We start from the raw sequence: 21,006 nt of genomic DNA, 5'->3' as shown, positions 1-21,006 counted from the left end.
GCCCTTTTCTCAGAGAAGGGACAGAGCGTTTTGGAATAAAGGCAAATTATGTGAAAAATAATGCGTTTTTTTTTTTAAACGAAGCATTAACCCATTAGACTGCACCCCATAAACACAATCAAGCCTAGAAAAAAAACAGTGAACCACCCCTTTAAGAAAGTGCATATGAACTCATTCATTCACTCAGAAAGCCTAAAACTGCATAGAGGTGCTCTCCCATGACTGTGAACATGTCATAGAGCCTTGAAAACCGAGAAAGTTTTTGAAACAACAATGCACCCAAAAATCACGTCAGCCTCATGTTGTTTCAAACCTGTATGACTTTCATTCTTCCATAGAACACAAAAGAAGGCAAAATGACAGACTCGGTCATTCATTCACCTGTATCAAGGTACCTCAGCAGTACCTTTTTAAAAAAGAATGTCTTAGGAAGGATCTGAATGCATCATTCCCTTTTTTTTTTTTTTTTTTTGTAAAGGTACAATGAAACCGAGCAGTGACTTAGGCTGTCAGTCACTAACATTATGCCCAACGTATTCTATTGTGTCCCATGGAATAAAGAAAGTCATACAGGTTTGGAACAACATGAGGTGATTCATTTCTGGGTGGACTATCTCTTTAAAAACTGAATGATGTCCTATAATGATGGAACACAATATATAACGTCCTTTATAAGAACTGTGGGCCGTGAATAATATAATAGCTAAATCTATTAGAGATCTAGACATTGTCAAAGATCACAGTCCAATAGTGTCTCTCCTCTACTCTCCAGTAATCAAATTTTCTTTGAATTTTCTTTCATGGTCCAAGCTCTTTCAACATTCCCTTTACCATTTAAAAAATTGGACTTGGAGAAATGTATATCTATATTCTTTGGCTGTCCTAATAACATTGCACTGTGACTAATTGCAGTTTTATTTGATTGCATTGATGTATTCAGTTGTGCTGCGCCTATAGCACCCGGTGGGCCCTCAGAGAACTCCGTTGTTGTTTTGATTATAGCATTATATACACATACACAATGCCAGTAGTATTTTCATACACAGGTTAGGGACATTGAGCTTCATATTATGTTGGAAAAATACCAAATTTTGCACCTCACTATAAAACGGGTAGACGTTTAAAAAGTGTTCAAATAATAAAATAATAAAAGAAAATTTCATACAAAAAAGAGAGAGAGAGAAAATTAAATCACTTTGGGAAGAAGTGTTTACTTAATAGATGTGTATTCTAAATGAGAAATAAACAGCCTGAAATCTAAAAACACAGATTGCAAGAAGAAATTCAGCTCAAAACAAAATCAAGCTACAATAATTTGCATATCTGAAGCTACACATCTGTTAAGTACCTGCTCCACCACCTATATTCCATTTTTTCCCCGTAACATCAGATTTTTATAAATGGGGACAAATGCTGAAATGTGCTAGAAATTAATCATCAACACACACATTCCCAGGGCTGCAGAGGAACACGCTACCCTGCTGCAGCAAAATGTAGATGCAACAAGCTGTTTAATTTATAAACGTAAAACTCAAATCTGCAGCAAGAACAAAGTGCCAGCTCAGTGCAGGTACAGAATGTACCATCATGACTACAAACCCCAGCAGGATAATTAATAAACCAATACAGCATACTAAACCCTGCACATCTCCAAGTCTCCACATTACGGTTCTTCTGCCATCTTGTGGACAGTAAAGTGGAGAGCATATGAATGCAGCCGTGAGCAATTGAGCATTTTTCTCTGTCTTTGAGATTCTTTACAGCAGAATTTGGATTTGCCTGTTGAATCAATGATTCTGTTATTTTTTACTGTTCATTACTGAAGCTGCTTTATTGTATAAAGCGCTATATAAATAAAGGTGAGAGCATCCTGCAAAAGTGTATGATGTGCATGCAGAGTAAAAGAAACATGTAAGACGCATGGGTTCAGTAAGCTCAGTATAATAAAATGGCACAAACATTACATAACTGTAATACACATTCTTCAGTTCAGGGTTACAGTCTATCCCTGTAGAATATCATTGACCCCGAATAAGGGCACAGCTTTGATATCCACTTAAATTATAAACCAAATTATTGAGATATGAAGTAAAAAGTAAAATACAGTGTAAAATGCAGGAAATAATAAAAACAGTAGTTTTCTTCTCATTTTAAAAGACAGCTCTTAAGGAAGTATTTTCTGAATGTCAATACTGTTTCTTTAAAGGCACAATAAAGCCCACTATTATACAACAGAACTGCTCTCTAATAAGATAATACAGGATTGTTAGATTCAGAGTTAAACAAAAAGGATTATTAGAAAGCAATAACATGACTAGCTAAGTGAACACGGCCTAGAGAAACAAATTCAAGACTATAAAGACATTTCAAGGCACATCCTGGTTAGCTGTGCATTGAGACGTATACACTATTATTTCAAGATTTCTTTTTTGTTTACTTTTTGCCAGTTAAAAAAGGAAAGACTGAATTGTTCCATTGAAAAATGCACATTCAGAAGCTGAATCGTATGTAAAAAAAAAAAAAAAAGGTTCATGTGGCCTTACTCTTGAGCTGGAAGATCTTTCTCTGTTATTGGAGTTTAGACCTGTATATCACATTAATCACAAAACATACCACCGATTAGATAAGCCTGTAAAAAATCTCAGTTATCCTGGTCACTGTTGAATGCCTAGTAGAGATTCTTATGTTCTACCTGTATATCAGAGCAAAATTTTCTCCACTCGGCACCCCTTAGAAATGACTTGAATAATCTACAAGAGACAGAACATTCAAATACAGTGGTGGATATAGTAATACGATTGAATAGGTAACTAATTGCTATTGTTTTAATGGCGAGATGAAGCATTAATATGGTGTATTAATATGTGCTGTTGTATTTTAAGTTAAAGAACCAACATTAACATTGACCATTGTATTACTTCAGACTTATAAAGTGACCCAATCTTGCAGTTTGAGAGCAGTATCTTGGAAAGTTTTTTTCAGTTTGAAGCACAGAATGAGGAATTGCACTAAAGCATGTTCAGATGGAGCTTGTGATTGAAGGGCCATGGATCAAAATCAGTTTATGGAGGTATTGTGATAGAAAGTAAAGGCAATTGCATCTTTCCTGAAGGATATATTGAACTAATGCACTTAAGTGTATATGCGTCTATCACAGGTTTTCTCCAGGCTGGTACTGGGGTTCAGTAGCAGTAAAGTAGTCCTCCAGGAAGCTCTGCAGGTACTCAAAGGTGTGCCTCTCGTCAGGATCCTTCCGCCAGCACTGCAGCATCAACTCATGCAGAGATGCCGGGCAGCCCTGCGGACACGGCATTCGATATCCACGCTCCACCTGCTCCAGAACCTCTCTGTTGTTCATCCCTACACAAATTCATACATACAGAAACTAAAATAAACATATTTGTGCAGCAACAGGTGATCCACATGAATAGGGGGAAAAAAACATAAATAAACCAATTCAACAAATGAAAGTGCTTTCAAACAATGTGCTTAACCTTCAGAAAATGTTGACTGTCACTCTCTATAGGTCGAACTAAATATTCATATTTTATTTTTGATTTTTATCTTGTTAACAAAATGCAGAACATCAAAACAGTTTGAAATTAGTTTATTTTTTATTAAAAACACTTAAAATGCTAATGTTTTTATGTAAACTATAAAAATAAAATTTTAAAATAAAAAGTTTATATCTGTATTAGGGCTGTGCAAAAAAAATCGAATGCGATTGTCATGCGCATGCTGCTCCATCTGAAAGCACGTGATGAAGATTTACTACTAATCACAGATTTTTTGCACAGCCCTAATCTGTATACAAGAGAAAGGAGCAAACAGACAGTGTGTATAAAAGTGTAGCCATAGTGGTTCAGTGAAGACACACCTGGGTAAGGCACTCTGCCCTTGGTGATGAGCTCAGTCAACAGGATACCAAAAGACCACACATCTGATTTGATGGTAAATTTACCATAAAGAGCAGCCTCTGGGGCAGTCCACTTTATCGGAAACTTTGCTCCTATAATACGAGAATCAAGACAATCGGTTCAGCACATTGAATCATGATTTATGAAAACTACAGATCAAATAGAAAGTATAGCAGTCCAAAATAGAGTAATGAAAGATGAAAATTGTAGTGCAGTAAAATGAATATTAGAACAAAATGAGCTGGAATGAAATCGAGTAGAGGCCAAGGAAGAGATAAATAACGTTTGATAGTATCAAATAAAGGAGGAAACTCTGGCAGATTGTAGAAATATGCTGAGTAGATTAAGATCAAGTTTGGGTCATAGATTGTGAATGACCTTGTCTAGCTGTGTACTCATTGTCCTCGATAAGTCTAGCCAGCCCAAAGTCTGCAATCTTACAGACCAGACCGTCTCCAACCAGGATATTGGCAGCTCGCAGGTCTCTGTGGATGTAGTTCATCCGCTCAATATAGGCCATGCCTGCAGCAATCTAGAAGAAATAAAAGCACTTTCATCACCATACTTAAAAAGGGAGATTGATAGTAGTTTTAATAAAGACATGCTCTCAAGATGCTTCTAAGAGCTTATCTGAAGGATTGGCACATTTGTTTGAGGCATCTTATGTCTTCTATGGTTTGAAGGTTTTAGAGTGATTGACCCTGTGCAGAATGTCTATGGTACATGGTTCTCTTATAACCAGTTGTGTACATTTCATGCTAATATAAATCCTACAGGCTGAATCCTTAATCGATTCAGGATCTGAATATCTACGGCCTTGATTATGATATATTACAAGATTAATTTGTTCAGGAATTGTTCTAAATAAGAAATGGTTCTTGGTTCCAACCTTAACCATGTGACAACACTTCTGAAGGACTGTCTCAGTAATGGATAATACATTTTTGCTAGATATTTGTTGACTGAGGAGCCTTACCTGGGCTGCCATATCCACAAGTTGAGGCAATTTTAGATTTCTGCCATCTCCATCTTTCAAGAAGTCCAACAAGCTTCCTAAATCACAAAAGCATCAAGGAAAAAATGTACATATACCTTTATATAAAATTAATTAATTAATTTAAATTATTTTGTAATATTTATATAATACAGAAACATACATTATCATTAAAAAATTTGGGGTCAGTAAATTTTTTAAATACTTTTATTCTGTATTAAATTGATCAAAAGTGACAGTAAAGACAATTCCGTTTCGAATAAATGCTGTTCTTCTGAACTTTCTATTAATCAAAGAACCCTGAAAAAATGTATCACAGTTCCCACAAAAATATTAAGCATCCAAAACTGTTTTCAACATGGATAACAATAAGAAATGTATCTTCAATCGCAAATCAGCATATTAGAATGATTTCTGAAGGATCATGTGACACTGAAGACTGGAGTAATGACTGCTAAAAATTCAGCTTTGCCATCACAGAAATAAATTACATTTTAAATTACATTCAAATAGTTATTTTAAATTGAAATAATATTTCACAAAATTACTGTTTTCGCTGTATTTTTGATCAAGTAAATGCAGCCTTGATAAGCATAAGAGACTTCTTTCAAAAACATTAAAACATTTTACCAACCACAAACCTTTGAATGCTAATGCATATAAACATTTTGGCTTTGTATTCACTCAGATGACATTCTTATGACTGTCCATACCTTGACTCATGAACTCAGTGATGATGTAGATGGGCTCCTCAGACACCACAGCATACAGCTGTACCAGTTTGTCATGACGGAGCCTCTTCATGATCTGGGCCTCATCCAGGAAGGCCTCTGGAGACATGGTGCCTGGCTTCAGGGTCTTCACTGCAACTTTAGTTGTGCCATTCCACATGCCTACATATTGAAATAGTGTCAGACACAGCTGGAAGAGCTATTTAAACATGGCAATGGACGAAAGGGACGTTTAAGGGACGAAAGAATGGGATAAAGAGAAACAGATGGAATATGGCCACACACCAAAGCAACAGGAAGCTGGGATTGCTGCAGACAACACAACACTCAGCTCCTGTGAAAGAGCTGAACTTTTTTTTTTTTTTTTTTCGAAAGTGCTGTTGCATTTTTAATATCACAATGAACATTGACACATTGCTAAAATGCTATTGAGGTTTGGCTGACGTTGCACTATATTGGGGATTAGCTGACAGTTCAGAACCATAGACTGATGCTTGGCAAAGCAGGGTCAATCACAGCATTTTGAATGTTCAGCATTGTGAACGGCCCACAAACCTTTTCATATTCTCTTGTCATTATGACTGCATTGACCAAATTTTAGAAAACATATTGATTGAAACAGACATAGGAAAACATGCTAAAGTGGCGAAGAAAGCCAGTGCGCCTTTGGAAACACTGGCTGTAGCATTAGCAAATGCAGACATGGAGATCAACACTGGGTATCGTCGTATCCCTCTCACCCATCCAGACGTCGCCAAAACAACCCTGACCCAACTTCCTGTTGAGCTGCAATGTTTCCCGGGCGATCTCCCAGGCGTCCCGCCCTAAACCCATAGTTTGGGGCGTGGCATTTGGACAGGCTTTAGTCAAGTAGCAACATAAACCATCATTACTACCTGTTGAGGGTGTTGAAAGAGAGAAAGAGGGAGGGGGGATGGAAAAGGAGGGAAACAGGGTGGCATGCAATGTTAGAAGGACCAGAGGGAGAGAACAAAAACAGCACAGCCTTTACATTATATCCCTGACCTCCAATCTTTCATCTTCAGCGCCTTGCAAAATAGTTTGGACCTCTTTTCGCAGTTTACTACAATGGAAGTCTTCTAAAATATTTTATTGTAAAATTTAAAGATTTTTTTCAACAGAAATAAACACAGGATAATTGCCTTATAATGAGAGAATCATTTAGAGAGAGATATTTCACCAAAAATGAAAAGAACATCTGTTTTTCCCTAAAATTCTAGGGGTGGGCGATATACTGGTAGACACGATTAACCAGTAGAAATTTGTCAACCTGAAGAGATTTTGGACTATCATCTCTGCTGCTTTACACACTCAAGTGATGTTGCTGTGCTACGTGGTCATAAAAACTTATCGTTTGCATGTAATTGATGTTAAAAAAACAAGTGATTTTAAGCCGTTAAAACACAAACAGCAGCGGGAGAACTCATTTTGCTATATGCGCACGCTGTATGAAAGACAAAAGAAAGAAAACACGTGTAACACAGTATATTGGATCCAGGCAGCTCTTAAAGTGACAGCAGTCTGATATTCCTGTCTGTCATTCATGTTAATCAAACAACAAAAGGGAGAAAATCTCTCACTGCTCTTGACTAAATCACTTTTGTAACTTTAATAAGAAGAAATATATTTAATTTATACAGTGAAGAATATGCAGTGTTTTTATGCATTTGATTACTTTATACAATGTGTGTAGCATTTCTTACTTATTTGTTCTACTGTAGTTTTTTTGTCCAATTGCTTGTAATTAGTTTTTTATTCTTACATAATCGCTGACTGTTTACTTGTCTTCAGCGAGCTTGAGTTAGTTTTTCTTAAATTTAGGATAGTATTAGTTCTTTTGTGATATTGACACTGGTGACAAGAATTATGAAATTGCTATGGTATCAAAGATTTTGATATCATAAAGACCTTATTTAAAGCAAAAATAACTATATTGTGATATATACCATTACCGTGAAATCAAATGACTCATATCGTGATATAAGATTTTGGTCATATTGCCCACCCCTTCAACATTCTTTAAAATATCTTTTGTGTTTCGCAGGAGAAATAAAGTCAATCATGTTACGACATGAGAGCAACGATGTAAACGATGACAGAATTGTAATTTTTGGATGAACTAGTTATGAAGGTGTAATGTCAGTCTTATGCACACCCCTTCAAGTAAAGTGTTACCACTAGCTCTTTAAAAAATGTAATATAATTGCAAGGCTCTGTACCACAGGCAGGATGGGCAAGGCGTGCGAGTTTTGTTCCCTCCTTCCCATGCTTTTAGTGGTTCCTACCCATCCACACTTCACCAAACTGGCCATTGCCCAGTTTCTTAATGAGCTGAAGTGACTCCCTGGGAATCTCCCAAACATCCTTAGTCTTCACTGACAGGTCAGCCAGCTTAGGCATGCCCCGCCTACAGCTGCCGATCAAACGGCAGCACAGCCCTGCTGCACGCTCTAAAGAACAGAGTACGGAGAAAAGAAAGACACAGATAGATACGAGAGGAGACAGAGATGCAAAGAAGACACAAACAGCAGGCTATATAAAACAAACATTTATAAATACACAAAATGCTGTCCAAATCAGATTAAAGCAGCACTCACAAGCACACATATGCATGAAAAACCTGAATGATACATGTTCACTCAGCAGAGGGCGACAGAGATCACTGACAGTCAGTGGCTGTAGCAGCATGTCAGACTGTTGCTGGGTTGAGTTATGCTAAAGGTGTTAAATCATGTAAAGTATTATTTTATAGTATAGCAATTATAATTCTATGAAATATAATAATAATAATTATTATTGTAGTATAAAGACCAGATGGATTCATCAGCTCATATCAACACTTATTGTGTTAACATCAATTTGTGATAGTGTTTTTACTGTCTACTACTGTTTGAAAGAAGCCTGTTATGCTCGCCAAGGCTGCATTTATTTGGTCACAAATACAGTAAAATTGTGAAATATTATTATAATTTAATATACGTTTTTTATTTGAATATATTTTAAAATCAAATTTATTCTTGTGATGGCAAGGCTGAATTTTCAGAATCATTACTCCAGTCTTCAGCGCCACATGATCCTTCAGAAATTCGAATATGATGATTTGGTCCTCAAGCAACAGTTGTGCTGCCTAATATCTTTATGGAAATCATGATATATTTTTCAGTATTATTGGATGAACAGAAATGTCAAAAGAACAGCATTTAATTGAAATGGAAATATTTTGAAACATCATAAATGTCTTTACTGTCACTTTTATTTAATTCAGTGTGTCTTACCGATCACAAACTTTTGAACGGTAGTGTACATCAGTGTATGCTAGTGTTCAGTCTAACTTATTAGTTAGGGATCAGCACTACTCCAGTTCATTTCAATTAAAGCAGCAGATTGGTAAAAATTTAGATTAGTACATTTCAATATGTAGAGTAGAAACTAAGGGAAAATTGTTTAGCACTTAAAACTGAAAGTAACTGTTCTGTGGTAATGGTTTGCCCCATATTTGGGGTGGTAGGTGGCCCAACTTTAGTTTTACAGTTGAAGTGGTCTATCTGAGAAGAACCTCTGTATTCATGAGAGTATATGTGCATGTGGGTGTGTGTGAGTGACTAGATTCAACAATAACAGTGAAACAGGAAGGCTGATAGCGCCAGACTGACAGGCTGAGTAGGGGCATCACTAACAGAACTGATACAAATTATGCACTCAGCCGAAGCAGAGAAGTCATTTGGGCAACAAAAGAGGAAATGAAGATGGGCAAAGATAAACTGACCTGCTGATAACTTTATTCGCAGTAAATACCAACACGCCACATACAGAGCCACTAAACAATGCTTCCTTCTGAGGAAATTCTTTAATATAGACAAAATCTATATATAAAAAAAAAAACTTTGAAAAGTACTGTCATGCATTTTGAAATCACAGTATGTTAAGGGTGAGGTGTACATGTATTGCACTGACCTGTATAATGCTCCACCAGCTCCTGGACAGTATCAAACTGTGTCCTTGTTGTGATGTAATAACCGCCATTGTCCAACTTCCTAATTTTATAGTGCTTGACATGATCGCCCTTCGCATCATCCCAGTCTCTGATCGACAAAGAGTATGCTCCTAAAGAGGGGGCGAAAAGATGCTCTCAAATTTGTTGGCGAGAAGAAATCAATGGATTTAAAACCATTTTTATTAATAAAAAAATATTAGAAAGAATTAACCAATTTCTTTTCAGTCAGCAATAAACAACTGCACTGGCATTTAGGTATTGTTGTGTCATTTTGTTTGAACTTCTCGTTCTGGGCTTCTATTGAAATAAACTGCATTACAGAACCTCCATTATTCTACAGTATTGACCACCATTATTGTGCTGATATTTCTCAAGCTTTTTTTGCATGTTTCCTATCGCTGTACTTTCTGAATGGCACTGTAAGAGAAATTATGTAAACTAAATGTTTTTCTATGCACTAATAGTAGGCTATAAATGTTAATTCAAAGGATTATTTAAATATATTTAACACAGTTCATTTTAAAACACTGCTGACACTTTCATTTACTGTTCAAAAGTTGGGGTCGGCAACAGCAATATTGTGAAATATTATTAGAATTTAATATAGCTGTTTATTATTTAAATATATTTTTTATTATTAATTATATTAATATATAAATTATTTTCTGATGAGTTCTTTTAATATTTTTAATTGTTTTTAGCTTTATTTTTTTGTTTTAATTTAAATGTTTAATTTTGAAATGTTGTTGTATGCATTTGTCATTTTTCTTTAATTTATTTTATTTTCTGATGAATATAAAGTTCAAAAGAACAGCATTTATTTGAAATAGAAACCATTTGTAACAGAGTAAAAAGTCTGTACTGTTACTTTTGATCAATTTAATACATCCTTGCTGAACAAAAGCATTCATTCAAATTTTTTTTACTAACCCCAAGCTTTTGAATGGTAGCATTTATGCACATATATTTCCCATTTACACAAACTGCTGAAACCAATAATTGCACAATTTTTTTTCTTTCCTTAAAAAAATGAATGTGTTACCATGTTAGCTACAAAAAAAAAAAAGAGATTAATCACAATACTACATAACATCACATATATGTCTCTCTACTGAATGCAAAATGTAAATATAAACACTGATAAATTAACTTTAAAAATGTTAAGTTTTAATTACTTTTTCTTATTTGTAAGTCGCTTTGGATAAAAGCGTCTGCTAAATGATTAAAAGTAAAAGTAAAAGTAAAATCATTTACCTTTTGTTGTCTCGCTTTCTCGTATTAAGAATGTCCCTCTAGGATTGTTCTGCGCTAACAACTGTCGTTCTGCATCCTTCCGGCCCATCTTCCCAAAATACCACCTGCGTGGACAAACACCAATAATGTACTTTAAAGCTTGCATATAAATGTCATTATAAATTCCTGAAATAGCATGTTCACATGTAACTCACTCCTCAGCTTGTATGGAGTCCACAGGGGCCACATAGTTACTAGGAATGTACCCAGACTTCCCTGTGTCCAGAGAACGAGCCTCCCACCAGTCGCCCTCGCTGTGGAGGGACAGGGGACAGAGAAAGAAATAACAAAAAGTGGTACAAACAGACGAGAAGAAAGGAAATGAGACAGAAAGAGAGACAATGGGAACAACAGAGAGAGAAGCAAGGCAAAAAAGGAAGAAATGTCTGGTATTTGTGGTTTTAAAAGACTGTGTGAATCTTATTCTAACTGTCCTGCTTTGAACTCACGTATTGTTGATAATATGGAACTTTTCTCCTTTCTGGAAGCTCAGGTCATCCTCTGTACGTGCATCATAGTCATAAAGGGCTATAAAGAGCGTTACACCGCCTCCTGAACAAACACACAACATAATTGGTTTAAGGGAAGTAACGCTGTTATCTACTCTGTCATGATACAACACGGAAAATCACACCTCAACAGACACTTTTACACACCTGTGATGGGGGCTGGGCGGGACGAGTTGAAATTGGATGAGGGAGCAGGGTTGGAAAAATCATTAAAGTTGGGGATAATCCCAGAATTAAAAGTGGGATCTGCGATGTAACGGGAGGGTTCTAATGCCTGGGTCCCATTGCCTGTGTCACACGAGTTGGGACTCGACACAGCTTTACTGGCCTTCCTCTGCTTACAGCAAGCACAGCCCATAATATTCAATATTTTTAAAGCACACAGCTCATCACCCTGGAAACAGAGCTTCTTCCCATAGAAACAAGATACAGAAGAATTAATTAGATACAGTATTATTTAGTAGGTTACTTGATATTTAATGCAATAACATTGGTTTTAAGGTGTGACTTAAAGGGTTAGTTCACCCAAAAATGAAAATTAGCCTTTGCCCTCGAGGGATCCTAGATGTATATGACTTTCTTCTTTCAGACGAATCCGATCAGAGTTAAATTAAAAATTGTCCTGGCCCCTCCAAGCGTTATCATTTCAGTGGGTGGGTGTTTCTGTTGAACAGTGCACAAGACGTCAAATAAAGCGCGCAATCCGTAATAAAACGTGCCTCACACGGCTCCGGGGCATGAATTTAATTTAAATAAGCATTAAACCTTTATTACTATTGTAATAGTGTAATAATTTACTGTAAAATAAAAAACTGAATATTTTATAATAATTTCTGTAATAGCTGTAAAATTTAAATACTAATATTTTAGTCTTAATTTCTGAGCTTTCAAATATTCTTTTAAACCATCAAGCTTTTATTTCAGTGGAAAACCACAGGGAGACCTTAAAACTTCTCTTTTGCAGACAATAGCCGGTTTATAAGCATTTCTCACACAAAGTTTAGGAAGATGGTTGGTGCATGTTGTATTGTGCTAAAAGCATGCTATCCACCTTATTTTTCAATGCAGAAGTAAGCTGTTTTCTGTAAATGTGCAAGACTTCCGGGTCATTAGCCGCCGTAGAGAAATAACGAGAAGAATAACAAAGTGCAGTAAACAGTAAAACTGTTTGCACTACAAATCAGTGAGTTCATAGTTAAGACAATACATTAAATTAATAAGGTAAGACACACCAGTTTGCAATATCAAACAGCAAAACAAGCTGTTTTGTACAGCTGAAAATAGCTGGAAGCAGATGACACCAGAAGCCAGACACATTACATTTACAAATGGCGTGTAAAACAACACAGTGCTGTGCTACACTGTAAAACACACAGCACATGTATTTATTTCATTTGTGTTTAATTAACCACACTAAGTCATATCACCATTTAATCTTTATTTTGAATCGTGAAGCCCTAGCTTGAGTGTTCAAATTGATTTTGGGGTCTCTGAATGGTGATGATGTTTATGTTATGACATGACATGGGTTTGTCAATGTTGAGAAGGTTTTCTACTATGTTTCTCGCAGTGGTCGGTATGTAAATGTAATGAATGAACTGTGGGAGCGTAAGGTTGATGTAATCAGATTCGGCTCTCACCAGATCCGCACATCAGCTTTCCATACACACCATCTTCCTGGGGAGAAAGAGAAAGATGGAGAGAGCAAGAAAAAGAAAAACACAATGCATTTATATAAGTAACAGACAGTAAGAAAGTGAAATGACTTTATATTTTGTAACAAAACTTTTTAGCGTTACTTCCTTTTTCTTTCCTGTCTAGAGAAAGGGAAGTTCTCGGTTAAAATTCCCCTTGAAAATGTACGTGTGTGCACAATGTCCACTCTTTCGCTGTATAAAGCTATGTCCTGTATTTCTATCTGACTGACCATCAGTGGATCAACAGGATGCCAGTTTTGAGAGCGTTTCCTGTCCGGCCTACTAAAGCCTCCCCCTCATTTCCTGCTGAGAGGGGAGAGGGTCCAGCTGCAATGGGCAACACATTAACAACACATACAGCTCCACCCCTCGAACAATCTGTCCAATCTATGCTTTTCTCTCTGCCTCATGAAAATATTCCAAACTTACTCTAAGATACACATAAACATCCCATCAGAAGATATCACAACGCAGACACACACACGCTTGCAAACTTGACAAAGACGTCACGCTTACCAAATCAACAATCATCACAAGCTTTTCTTTTCAATAGGTGTGTATCATTTTTGCTGGAGAAAACAATACCGAACTGTTCACCACCCATGCTTATTGTTTCCATTTTTATCATGTCTCTTCAAGAATTTCCCATGATTCCACAAGCCTGTTATCCTATTCATATCTTCAGCCTGTCTATATGCAGAATTACAATTAATAAATTATAAGTGATGATAAAGAACACATCAAATAAAAACAACGGCTTGTGCTCTTATCTTATTTTCTGTTCAGATAATCACATGTAATTCAATCTGCACTGATGCAATAGTCTAGAAACAGAAAAAGTGAGTACTGAAAAAGTCCTGACCACTTTTTAAATTCAATGTTTGTTAGAAACGACTGAACAAATAATGGTTTGATTAAACAGCTGACCACAAAAAAGAATAGTTGTTGACACAAGTGAATAAAAGCAAATGAGTACATGTTTAAGTAATGAAAAGCAGCTCCTGTTTATAGAGTTTTCTTTAGGTTTTGAGAACTGGAAATACAGGGAGAGCAGGCTGGGTGAGAGAAACGAGGAAAGTTTCAGAGACTGCATCAAGTGCAGAAAAAAAATCATAACATGCTAAACGTATCAATTTTGCCAAGTCAAGCTTAAAAACACTTTTTGATTGGCTTCTATACTTATAAGCCAAATAAAATATAGAGATGCACTTCATGGTGAACACTTCCATCTTTTACTCCTTTTTAGATTTGTCTACGGTCTCTTTAATATGACAAAAGGACTCAGAGGAAAATTGCTCAAAGTTGTCTCTTTCAGAGATCAGGGCCCATATTCTTAAAGATTCTAAGAATCCTCTCAGAGAGCCCCTAATTTAGCTTACTCAAATTAATCAAAATGGATTTATAGCGTTTTGGAACCAAACTCTTCATATTCTTTATTTTTTATTTACCATGCTGTCATACTCAACGTATTTTAAAGGAAATGAACAGCGACACAATAAGGTTCTGAAAGTGCTGTAATTGTTTGTGTGATCACTTTGCTTATAGAAGGTTGTGACAGACCCCAATCATCACTTCATCATCATCACTGCTGCATAGCTGCATTTTTCCAGTTGCCAAATATGTTAATGTAGTACGTGTCATGGATTTATTGCATTTTGGGGAGGAAAAAATACAATTTTATAATAAATCTTTGAAAATCAAAATCTGGATTTGAATTTTTTACGTTATTATAACCTAAAGATGCCATGTGAAGTTTAAAACAGAAAATAGTGGGCACGATCTAATGTGTAGCGTCTTATTAACTCACTGTCATGCATTGCAACACATTTCTTCTCCCTCTTCATGTTTTGTCAATTTTCTCCACTTCCAAAAAAACTCTTAAGCCTCTTAAAAGTCCTCGTCCGTACTCCTAACAATTTTGGACCTTAAGACCTCTTTTAAGGGTTAAGATGCTTTCTGAATTACTTTTTTCTTTACTAGGATATTTTCTTTAATTATAAGAGGAAACACCCACATTTCTAAGAATGTTCTTAGAATTTTGTTACTAGGAGCAACTCTTAGCACTAAGATTTTTCATGAATACAGGCCCAGGAGACTTAATGAAGTTCTAAGTTGTCTTTTATTTAAGTGTCAACGTGGTCTCTGCTAAAATTCACAAATGAAAATAGACAAAATGTTGTTGACATTCAGTATGAGCATAGAGCTATGAAATCAATGTGGGTCGCAGCTTAGGTCATTTGAAGTAATTAAAGAAATGTTTGAATTTATATTAAAATCTCCAACGTTTAGGCTTATATTTGGTTCCGATGCTATCTTCGAACCAGAGTTCAATTACACCCCTCTCATCTGTTTCTACATTTCACTTTTTTGACTGAATTATGGTACATTTGCACCATCTTAGAAAATTTTTGCAATTGTACCTTTAGGGGTACAACCAGGGCAGTACCCTCCAAGGGATATCTTTGAATCTTATGTACCCCTAAAAGGTTCAAAGAAGTACCTAAGGGTATAATACCACTCTAAAGGTACTAATATTCAAATTTTAGGGTCAGATAAAGTACAGAATTGTACAGACAAGTCGTTGTACCCCTAAATGTACAATTTCATCACATTAGCAGTAACTGTTTACCACAGTAGCTAGGTAAAGGTTTAAGAGAAACTATTATTGAAGCATTTCCCTCTTTACCACCACACCACAGACAGAATGGCACTTGAGCTTATCTGCCGCAGGTGCATAACAACAGATGCGAGGAATGCGATATGCTCTCCAAGGGCCGAGACAAGCAGCCATGAGAAATGCACAATAATAAATTGCAAATTATGTGTCATCAATAGGTTCCACAAGTCAGATTGGTTTCATTCCAATTGGAAACTGCACTATAGGTCACATGAACCATTTCTTGCTTTGATAATCACTTTTTTAACTAACTGAATTTTGAAATCAAATAGACATGTGTCCGCAACAAAAGCTCTAGTATGAAGCTGGCCTTCATTGTTAATTTTGGTATGTTCTGAGCTCAGATGCTGTTGAGATCTGTCCTAAATATTATCAGAGACGTATTAGATTACTGGGGTCTTTTTCTCAGGAGAAATATCTGAGATGCAGGAGACTTTAGCAAAAGTCTCAATTTACTCTCTGTTTGATCTCAGTGCTGTTTAGGAGAAACAATCGAGATTAAAAAAAAGAGGAAGCCAAATGACACATCTCTTCTCCTGTTGTACTATTCACTCTTTTCGATGGAAGCCATTTTAACAGAAGAGAAGAGACGAGTCTACTTCCAGCGTTTAAATATATTCTAGATCAGCGGACACAGACACCACACTTTTTTCTAAAAGTGGTTTGACACGTGTACACATGCGTTAGCACCATCAGTAACACGTCAACTAAAAAAATGTAATGTAGTGACAAAGTCTTGTTATCCAACAACAAAAAAACGCATTGGTACAGTTGAAAACGAGGACCTTTAAACCCTTTTAAAAGTCTTTTAAACACACTACAGTCCAAAATCCATAATCATCAAAAGTTATTTTAGGTAAGTAGATGAAAAAATATATAACTACAGAATAAACTACACAAAGAAATTAAGATGACTGATCAAACAATAAGGGTCTAAGTTGTTTTATGAAAACGTAATGTAAAAGCACCCAGGGCTGCACACTGGCAAACTCAATATGTATCAAAATGTCAGAGCCCTCTCACATTCTCACCAACCGTAGCATTTACAGCTGTGTCGATAAGAGGAAGTTGCATTTGAGGGTTTGAGGGCTTACCAACAGCAAATGCAGAAGACCATCTAGTTTGTCACCAGAGCAAAGCCCGTAATCAGAAAACAACTGAAACAAACCTTGTGAGCATGTATTCAGGTCATGTGATAAGTGTTGTATGCACCTTTCTGAATTCTAGATAGAGCGAGATGCTTCACCTACAGGCCGATAGATTACTACGAATATACCTGCATGGGTAAGTGGAAGGAAGACGGTGAGAAACTGCGGCTGGACAAAGATGTTCAGTAATAATGGAGGCTACTGTAAATGATGAAATTCATCAGTTTTAACCCCCTCGCACTGACACCTTACAACATACTGGAAGAAACTTCAGTCACAAACACTTGGACATACCTTTCCTGTGAAGTTTTCAGTGGACAAGATAACACTTGATTAATTTCTTATCAAAGAAAAAAAAAAAAAAGTCAAACAAAAATGCTGAAATGTATGTGTTACTGCTGGACTAATGCATATTATATCAGTAATACATCAGTTAACAGCTGATATTGCAAATTATTATTAATTTATTCATATCAGTTGATATTGGATGTTTAACTGAACGTTCGTTTCCTCTATTTTTACATTTAGATAACTTTTGCCATTAAACACAACCTTAAACTTAATCATTACACTAATAATTTAATAACAGCGTTAAACTTAATCTTTTGCAGATTTAAAAATGAATGTCCAGTTTTCATACTGTACATTATAAACATTGTAATGTCTGAATTCACTTGTAGCATTTTAAATGATTTTCAGTGTTTTGCACTCAATTTATTAAGACGATATAGCAGAGTATTTTATTATCGATCCTTCTAATGTTTGTAATATATAAAATAATTACTGGCATACTGGAAAAACTTTTTTTTATTAAATTCTTTGCTATAAAACATGCTGTAACAGCATTGTGTACATCTTCACAGCTTTTTTGAGTCCTCATTTTTCTCAGAATTGCCTCTAAGCAAAAACAGATAGGCTACTTAACTAATGCTAGACCAACTTTCACATGCAACCAAAACATGTCATACAAAAATGTGGCAAAATACAAACACATGCATAAACTATACATATACTGTACATACAATTCGGTACAATTCGGTTTTATTCTGAAAAGAATGACCACTAAAATTCATGGGCCTGAGACAACATCTAAATTGTCGGGCCCTTTTTTTAAGCCTAATAAGTACACTACTGTACATATGACAGGGCCCAGGACAATACTACAGGTTGCCCCACACAAAATACTTTAGTTTTACCATCTTTTTTTCTTTTCTTGCATCTCCTTCATTCTTTGCTTTCCCTTTTCCCACTTCTCCTACACTTAGGGAGAGGAAGTTCCCTCCCCCTCCAACAGGAAGTCTTGTGTGAGTGGAACTGGAATGATAGGACACCCGGGAAACAAGCTGTCACACTGCAATACTCTCTCTCTCACACACACACACACATACACATTCATATACACAAAAACTTTCATGGAAACACTCTCTGAATAAATAAACAACAGACATACACACAGTGCATGCAAGTAGACAAACATGAGCCTCTAGACAAACCTGTACAGTAGACACACATACAGTACAAGACCAAAATTAGAGAGAAACAGAGAGATGAAGCGGTAAAGAGGGCGAGAGAGAGAAGACAATAGCTAAGTGTATCCTGGGAACAGTAAGTCAGGTGTCACAAACACAGCTGCTTCCTTTTTCCACATGATGTCAATTTCCTCCAGAGTGAGATTCCACGAACAGGCCTTTCATGAACAGGCAGTATTTTAGCCTTGATGCTTTCGAAAAACAAAATATTTGTACTTTTTTCCTCTGAAAAATCAATTGATTCTTTTTATTTTATTTATTTAGTCATTTAGCAGACGCTTTTATCCAAAGCGACTTACAAATGAGGACAATAAAAGCAGTCAAAACTAACAAAAGAGCAACAATATATAAGTGCAAATGACAAGTCTCGGTTAGCCTAACGCAGTACACGTAGCAAGGTGCGCATATATACATATATATATATATATATATATTATACACACACACACACACAAAGAAAAACAAGTAGTTAGAATAGAAAAAATAGAAAGCTAGTTCTAGCTAGTTTTTAATGAAACCAATTGTGGATTCTCCATTTTTCCACTAAACAGAAGGTTGTGAAATTCATCTGATTCAACTAAAATAATATGAGACGGACACTAACAGACAAGAAACCTTTGCAAACAACATAATTTAGCACATTTTATTATCTTATTCTAACACTCATCCTGCACAAAAACACCAGGTGACGCCGTCAGTACTGAGCTATTCACAAAAGAGCTAAAATGTTTAACCAAGACTTTAACTCAGTCAGTTTTAACATATCACATTTTGGACAATTTTACCGGACAGCCGCACCCACTTCCTCCCATAGCGCCAGGGGAGAGCAGCCAGGAAGTGGCCTTGTACAGAACAGGAAGTGATGAAGCCTATGGCCTAATCTAGTCCTAGAGACATTCCATTCTGTTTTTCGCTCTAGGACAAACTCACGGCTATTTGATTCAATTTGATTTAAACTACATAAAACATTTTAATGACACTTTCACTTATTATGAAAAGAGTTCAACAGCAAAAGTGCTCACGATTCCCATCATCAGTCCAGTCTTTCCTTTGCTATTTCACTTTAGATTGCCAAACTGGAGCGGAAGATGCCTGATATAGTCCTCGACATACACCAAAATTAACAAATGAACCAAAGAATCAAAATGACAGAAACGGTTTAACACTCACAGTGAGAAAAAAAAAGAAGATAAAACTAGTAGAAAAGCAGCCAATATTACTAGATGAACGGCACATATATCTAGATATAGCATCAGAGACTGAAGCTCTGAAACCAGAGCGGCAAACTTCTCATTTTTGTGTTCTCATTATCATGCTTTCCATCTAATTTGGTTCATTCACTCAGCTTTAGCAGATACAAACTGGTTGCATAATGCAAACAGCAAAAGCTGAATAAAGAATGCAAAGCACTGCAAAGAATGCACCTGCTGCCGATTCCTTTGCTCATCCAACTCATTTAAAGGTTTCAGATCATCTCAGCTCTCACTTTCACCCCTCACAGTGTATCTCGACCTTCTTTGCCTCTCACTTGTGTAGACAGAGTAGTCAGCAGACTCCCTAGGGGAACTAACAGCTTCCATCTAACCCAATATAACCATTCACAGCACTCTTGAAAATTATTTACACTTAATTCCCGCTAATTAATATATATATATATATGTATATATATACACACACACACACAAATTAAACAACTCAAACCCTAAATGCATCACTAAAAAAGCGTTTATTCCCGTTAGCACCCGCTGGATGTCACTAAACAAGTTAATTTCTCATAGACCCTCGTATATGAACCTGCCACTGACATTTGGCACTTAAGTAAAAAGACTTCTTATTTCACATCAATTTCTTATTACCAAAAGCAACTGTTAGTAAGTAAACTGCGTAAGCAAGAGTAAATCATTCCTACCTTTATGAATGTCTAACACGCTGGCAGTGACAGAGGTGGATCAGGCACAGACACAGGAGTCGGTGCGGCGGTCAGCCGGCCGCGGATGCGCTCGCCCGAGTCGCGCGGTGTCCGGAAGCGCTGAATTCCGCGCGCACTCTGCGCCAGGCTAAGCGCGAGCGACTCCACCTCCTGTCAGCACTGAGCTGCACACTTCTACATATTCAAGTTATTTCCGGGAAATTATATTTGTTTGCTGAATGCTTCACACAGTACTGACGTTTTACCACCGAAATAGAGCGTTATGTCTTGTCTCATATCGACAACCACAGGTGACACAAACATTTAGTCCGTTTTAAGGAAGTTACTAATAGTAGTTGGCATTTTCATAGAAAAAGGCGTGGATAATTGACTGTAGCAAACATATTAATGCGATAAAATATTCAAGACATCATGGCTGTGTTTTAAACACTACTATCAGGTACCTGCGCTGATTTGGATGTTGCAAAGTCCTCTTTGATGTTAGTAACTTGCTACCGGAAAATGTTTCTTGTTCGTTACTGACCCCTGGTGACTGTTTGGTGGTAGTGCAGTTCTTCTTCTTCTTC

General features: G+C 36.4%; 1 protein-coding gene across 5 annotated transcripts; it reads right to left on the bottom strand.

Moving 5' to 3' along the window:
- Positions 1–1,924: 1,924 nt before the first annotated feature.
- On the bottom strand, positions 1,925–20,914 carry yrk (Yes-related kinase). 5 transcript variants are annotated; one of them, XM_016509818.1, is made up of 13 exons: positions 20,420–20,914; positions 13,100–13,136; positions 11,607–11,868; positions 11,400–11,502; positions 11,106–11,204; positions 10,912–11,015; positions 9,618–9,767; positions 6,383–6,538; positions 5,625–5,804; positions 4,894–4,970; positions 4,296–4,449; positions 3,878–4,009; positions 1,925–3,360 (listed from the first exon to the last, which is right to left on the bottom strand). In XM_016509818.1, exons 3-13 carry the CDS (start codon positions 11,815–11,817, stop codon positions 3,152–3,154), a joined length of 1,575 nt encoding a protein of 524 aa, XP_016365304.1. In that variant the 5' UTR covers positions 11,818–11,868; positions 13,100–13,136; positions 20,420–20,914; the 3' UTR covers positions 1,925–3,151. The 5 variants fall into 5 exon arrangements, with proteins under 5 accessions (XP_016365304.1, XP_016365300.1, XP_016365301.1 ...); XM_016509814.1 differs by lacking the exon at positions 6,383–6,538 and adding an exon at positions 7,949–8,113 and having other exon boundaries at positions 20,420–20,912; XM_016509815.1 differs by lacking the exon at positions 6,383–6,538 and adding an exon at positions 7,949–8,113 and having other exon boundaries at positions 11,607–11,865; positions 20,420–20,912.
- Positions 20,915–21,006: the final 92 nt, after the last annotated feature.

Source organism: Sinocyclocheilus rhinocerous, unplaced genomic scaffold (assembly GCF_001515625.1).
Source record: "Sinocyclocheilus rhinocerous isolate Xijiao unplaced genomic scaffold, SAMN03320098_v1.1 scaffold53, whole genome shotgun sequence".
In the NCBI taxonomy this organism is placed as follows: Eukaryota; Metazoa; Chordata; class Actinopteri; order Cypriniformes; family Cyprinidae; genus Sinocyclocheilus; species Sinocyclocheilus rhinocerous.
This window is presented reverse-complemented; position numbering and strand designations above follow the sequence as displayed.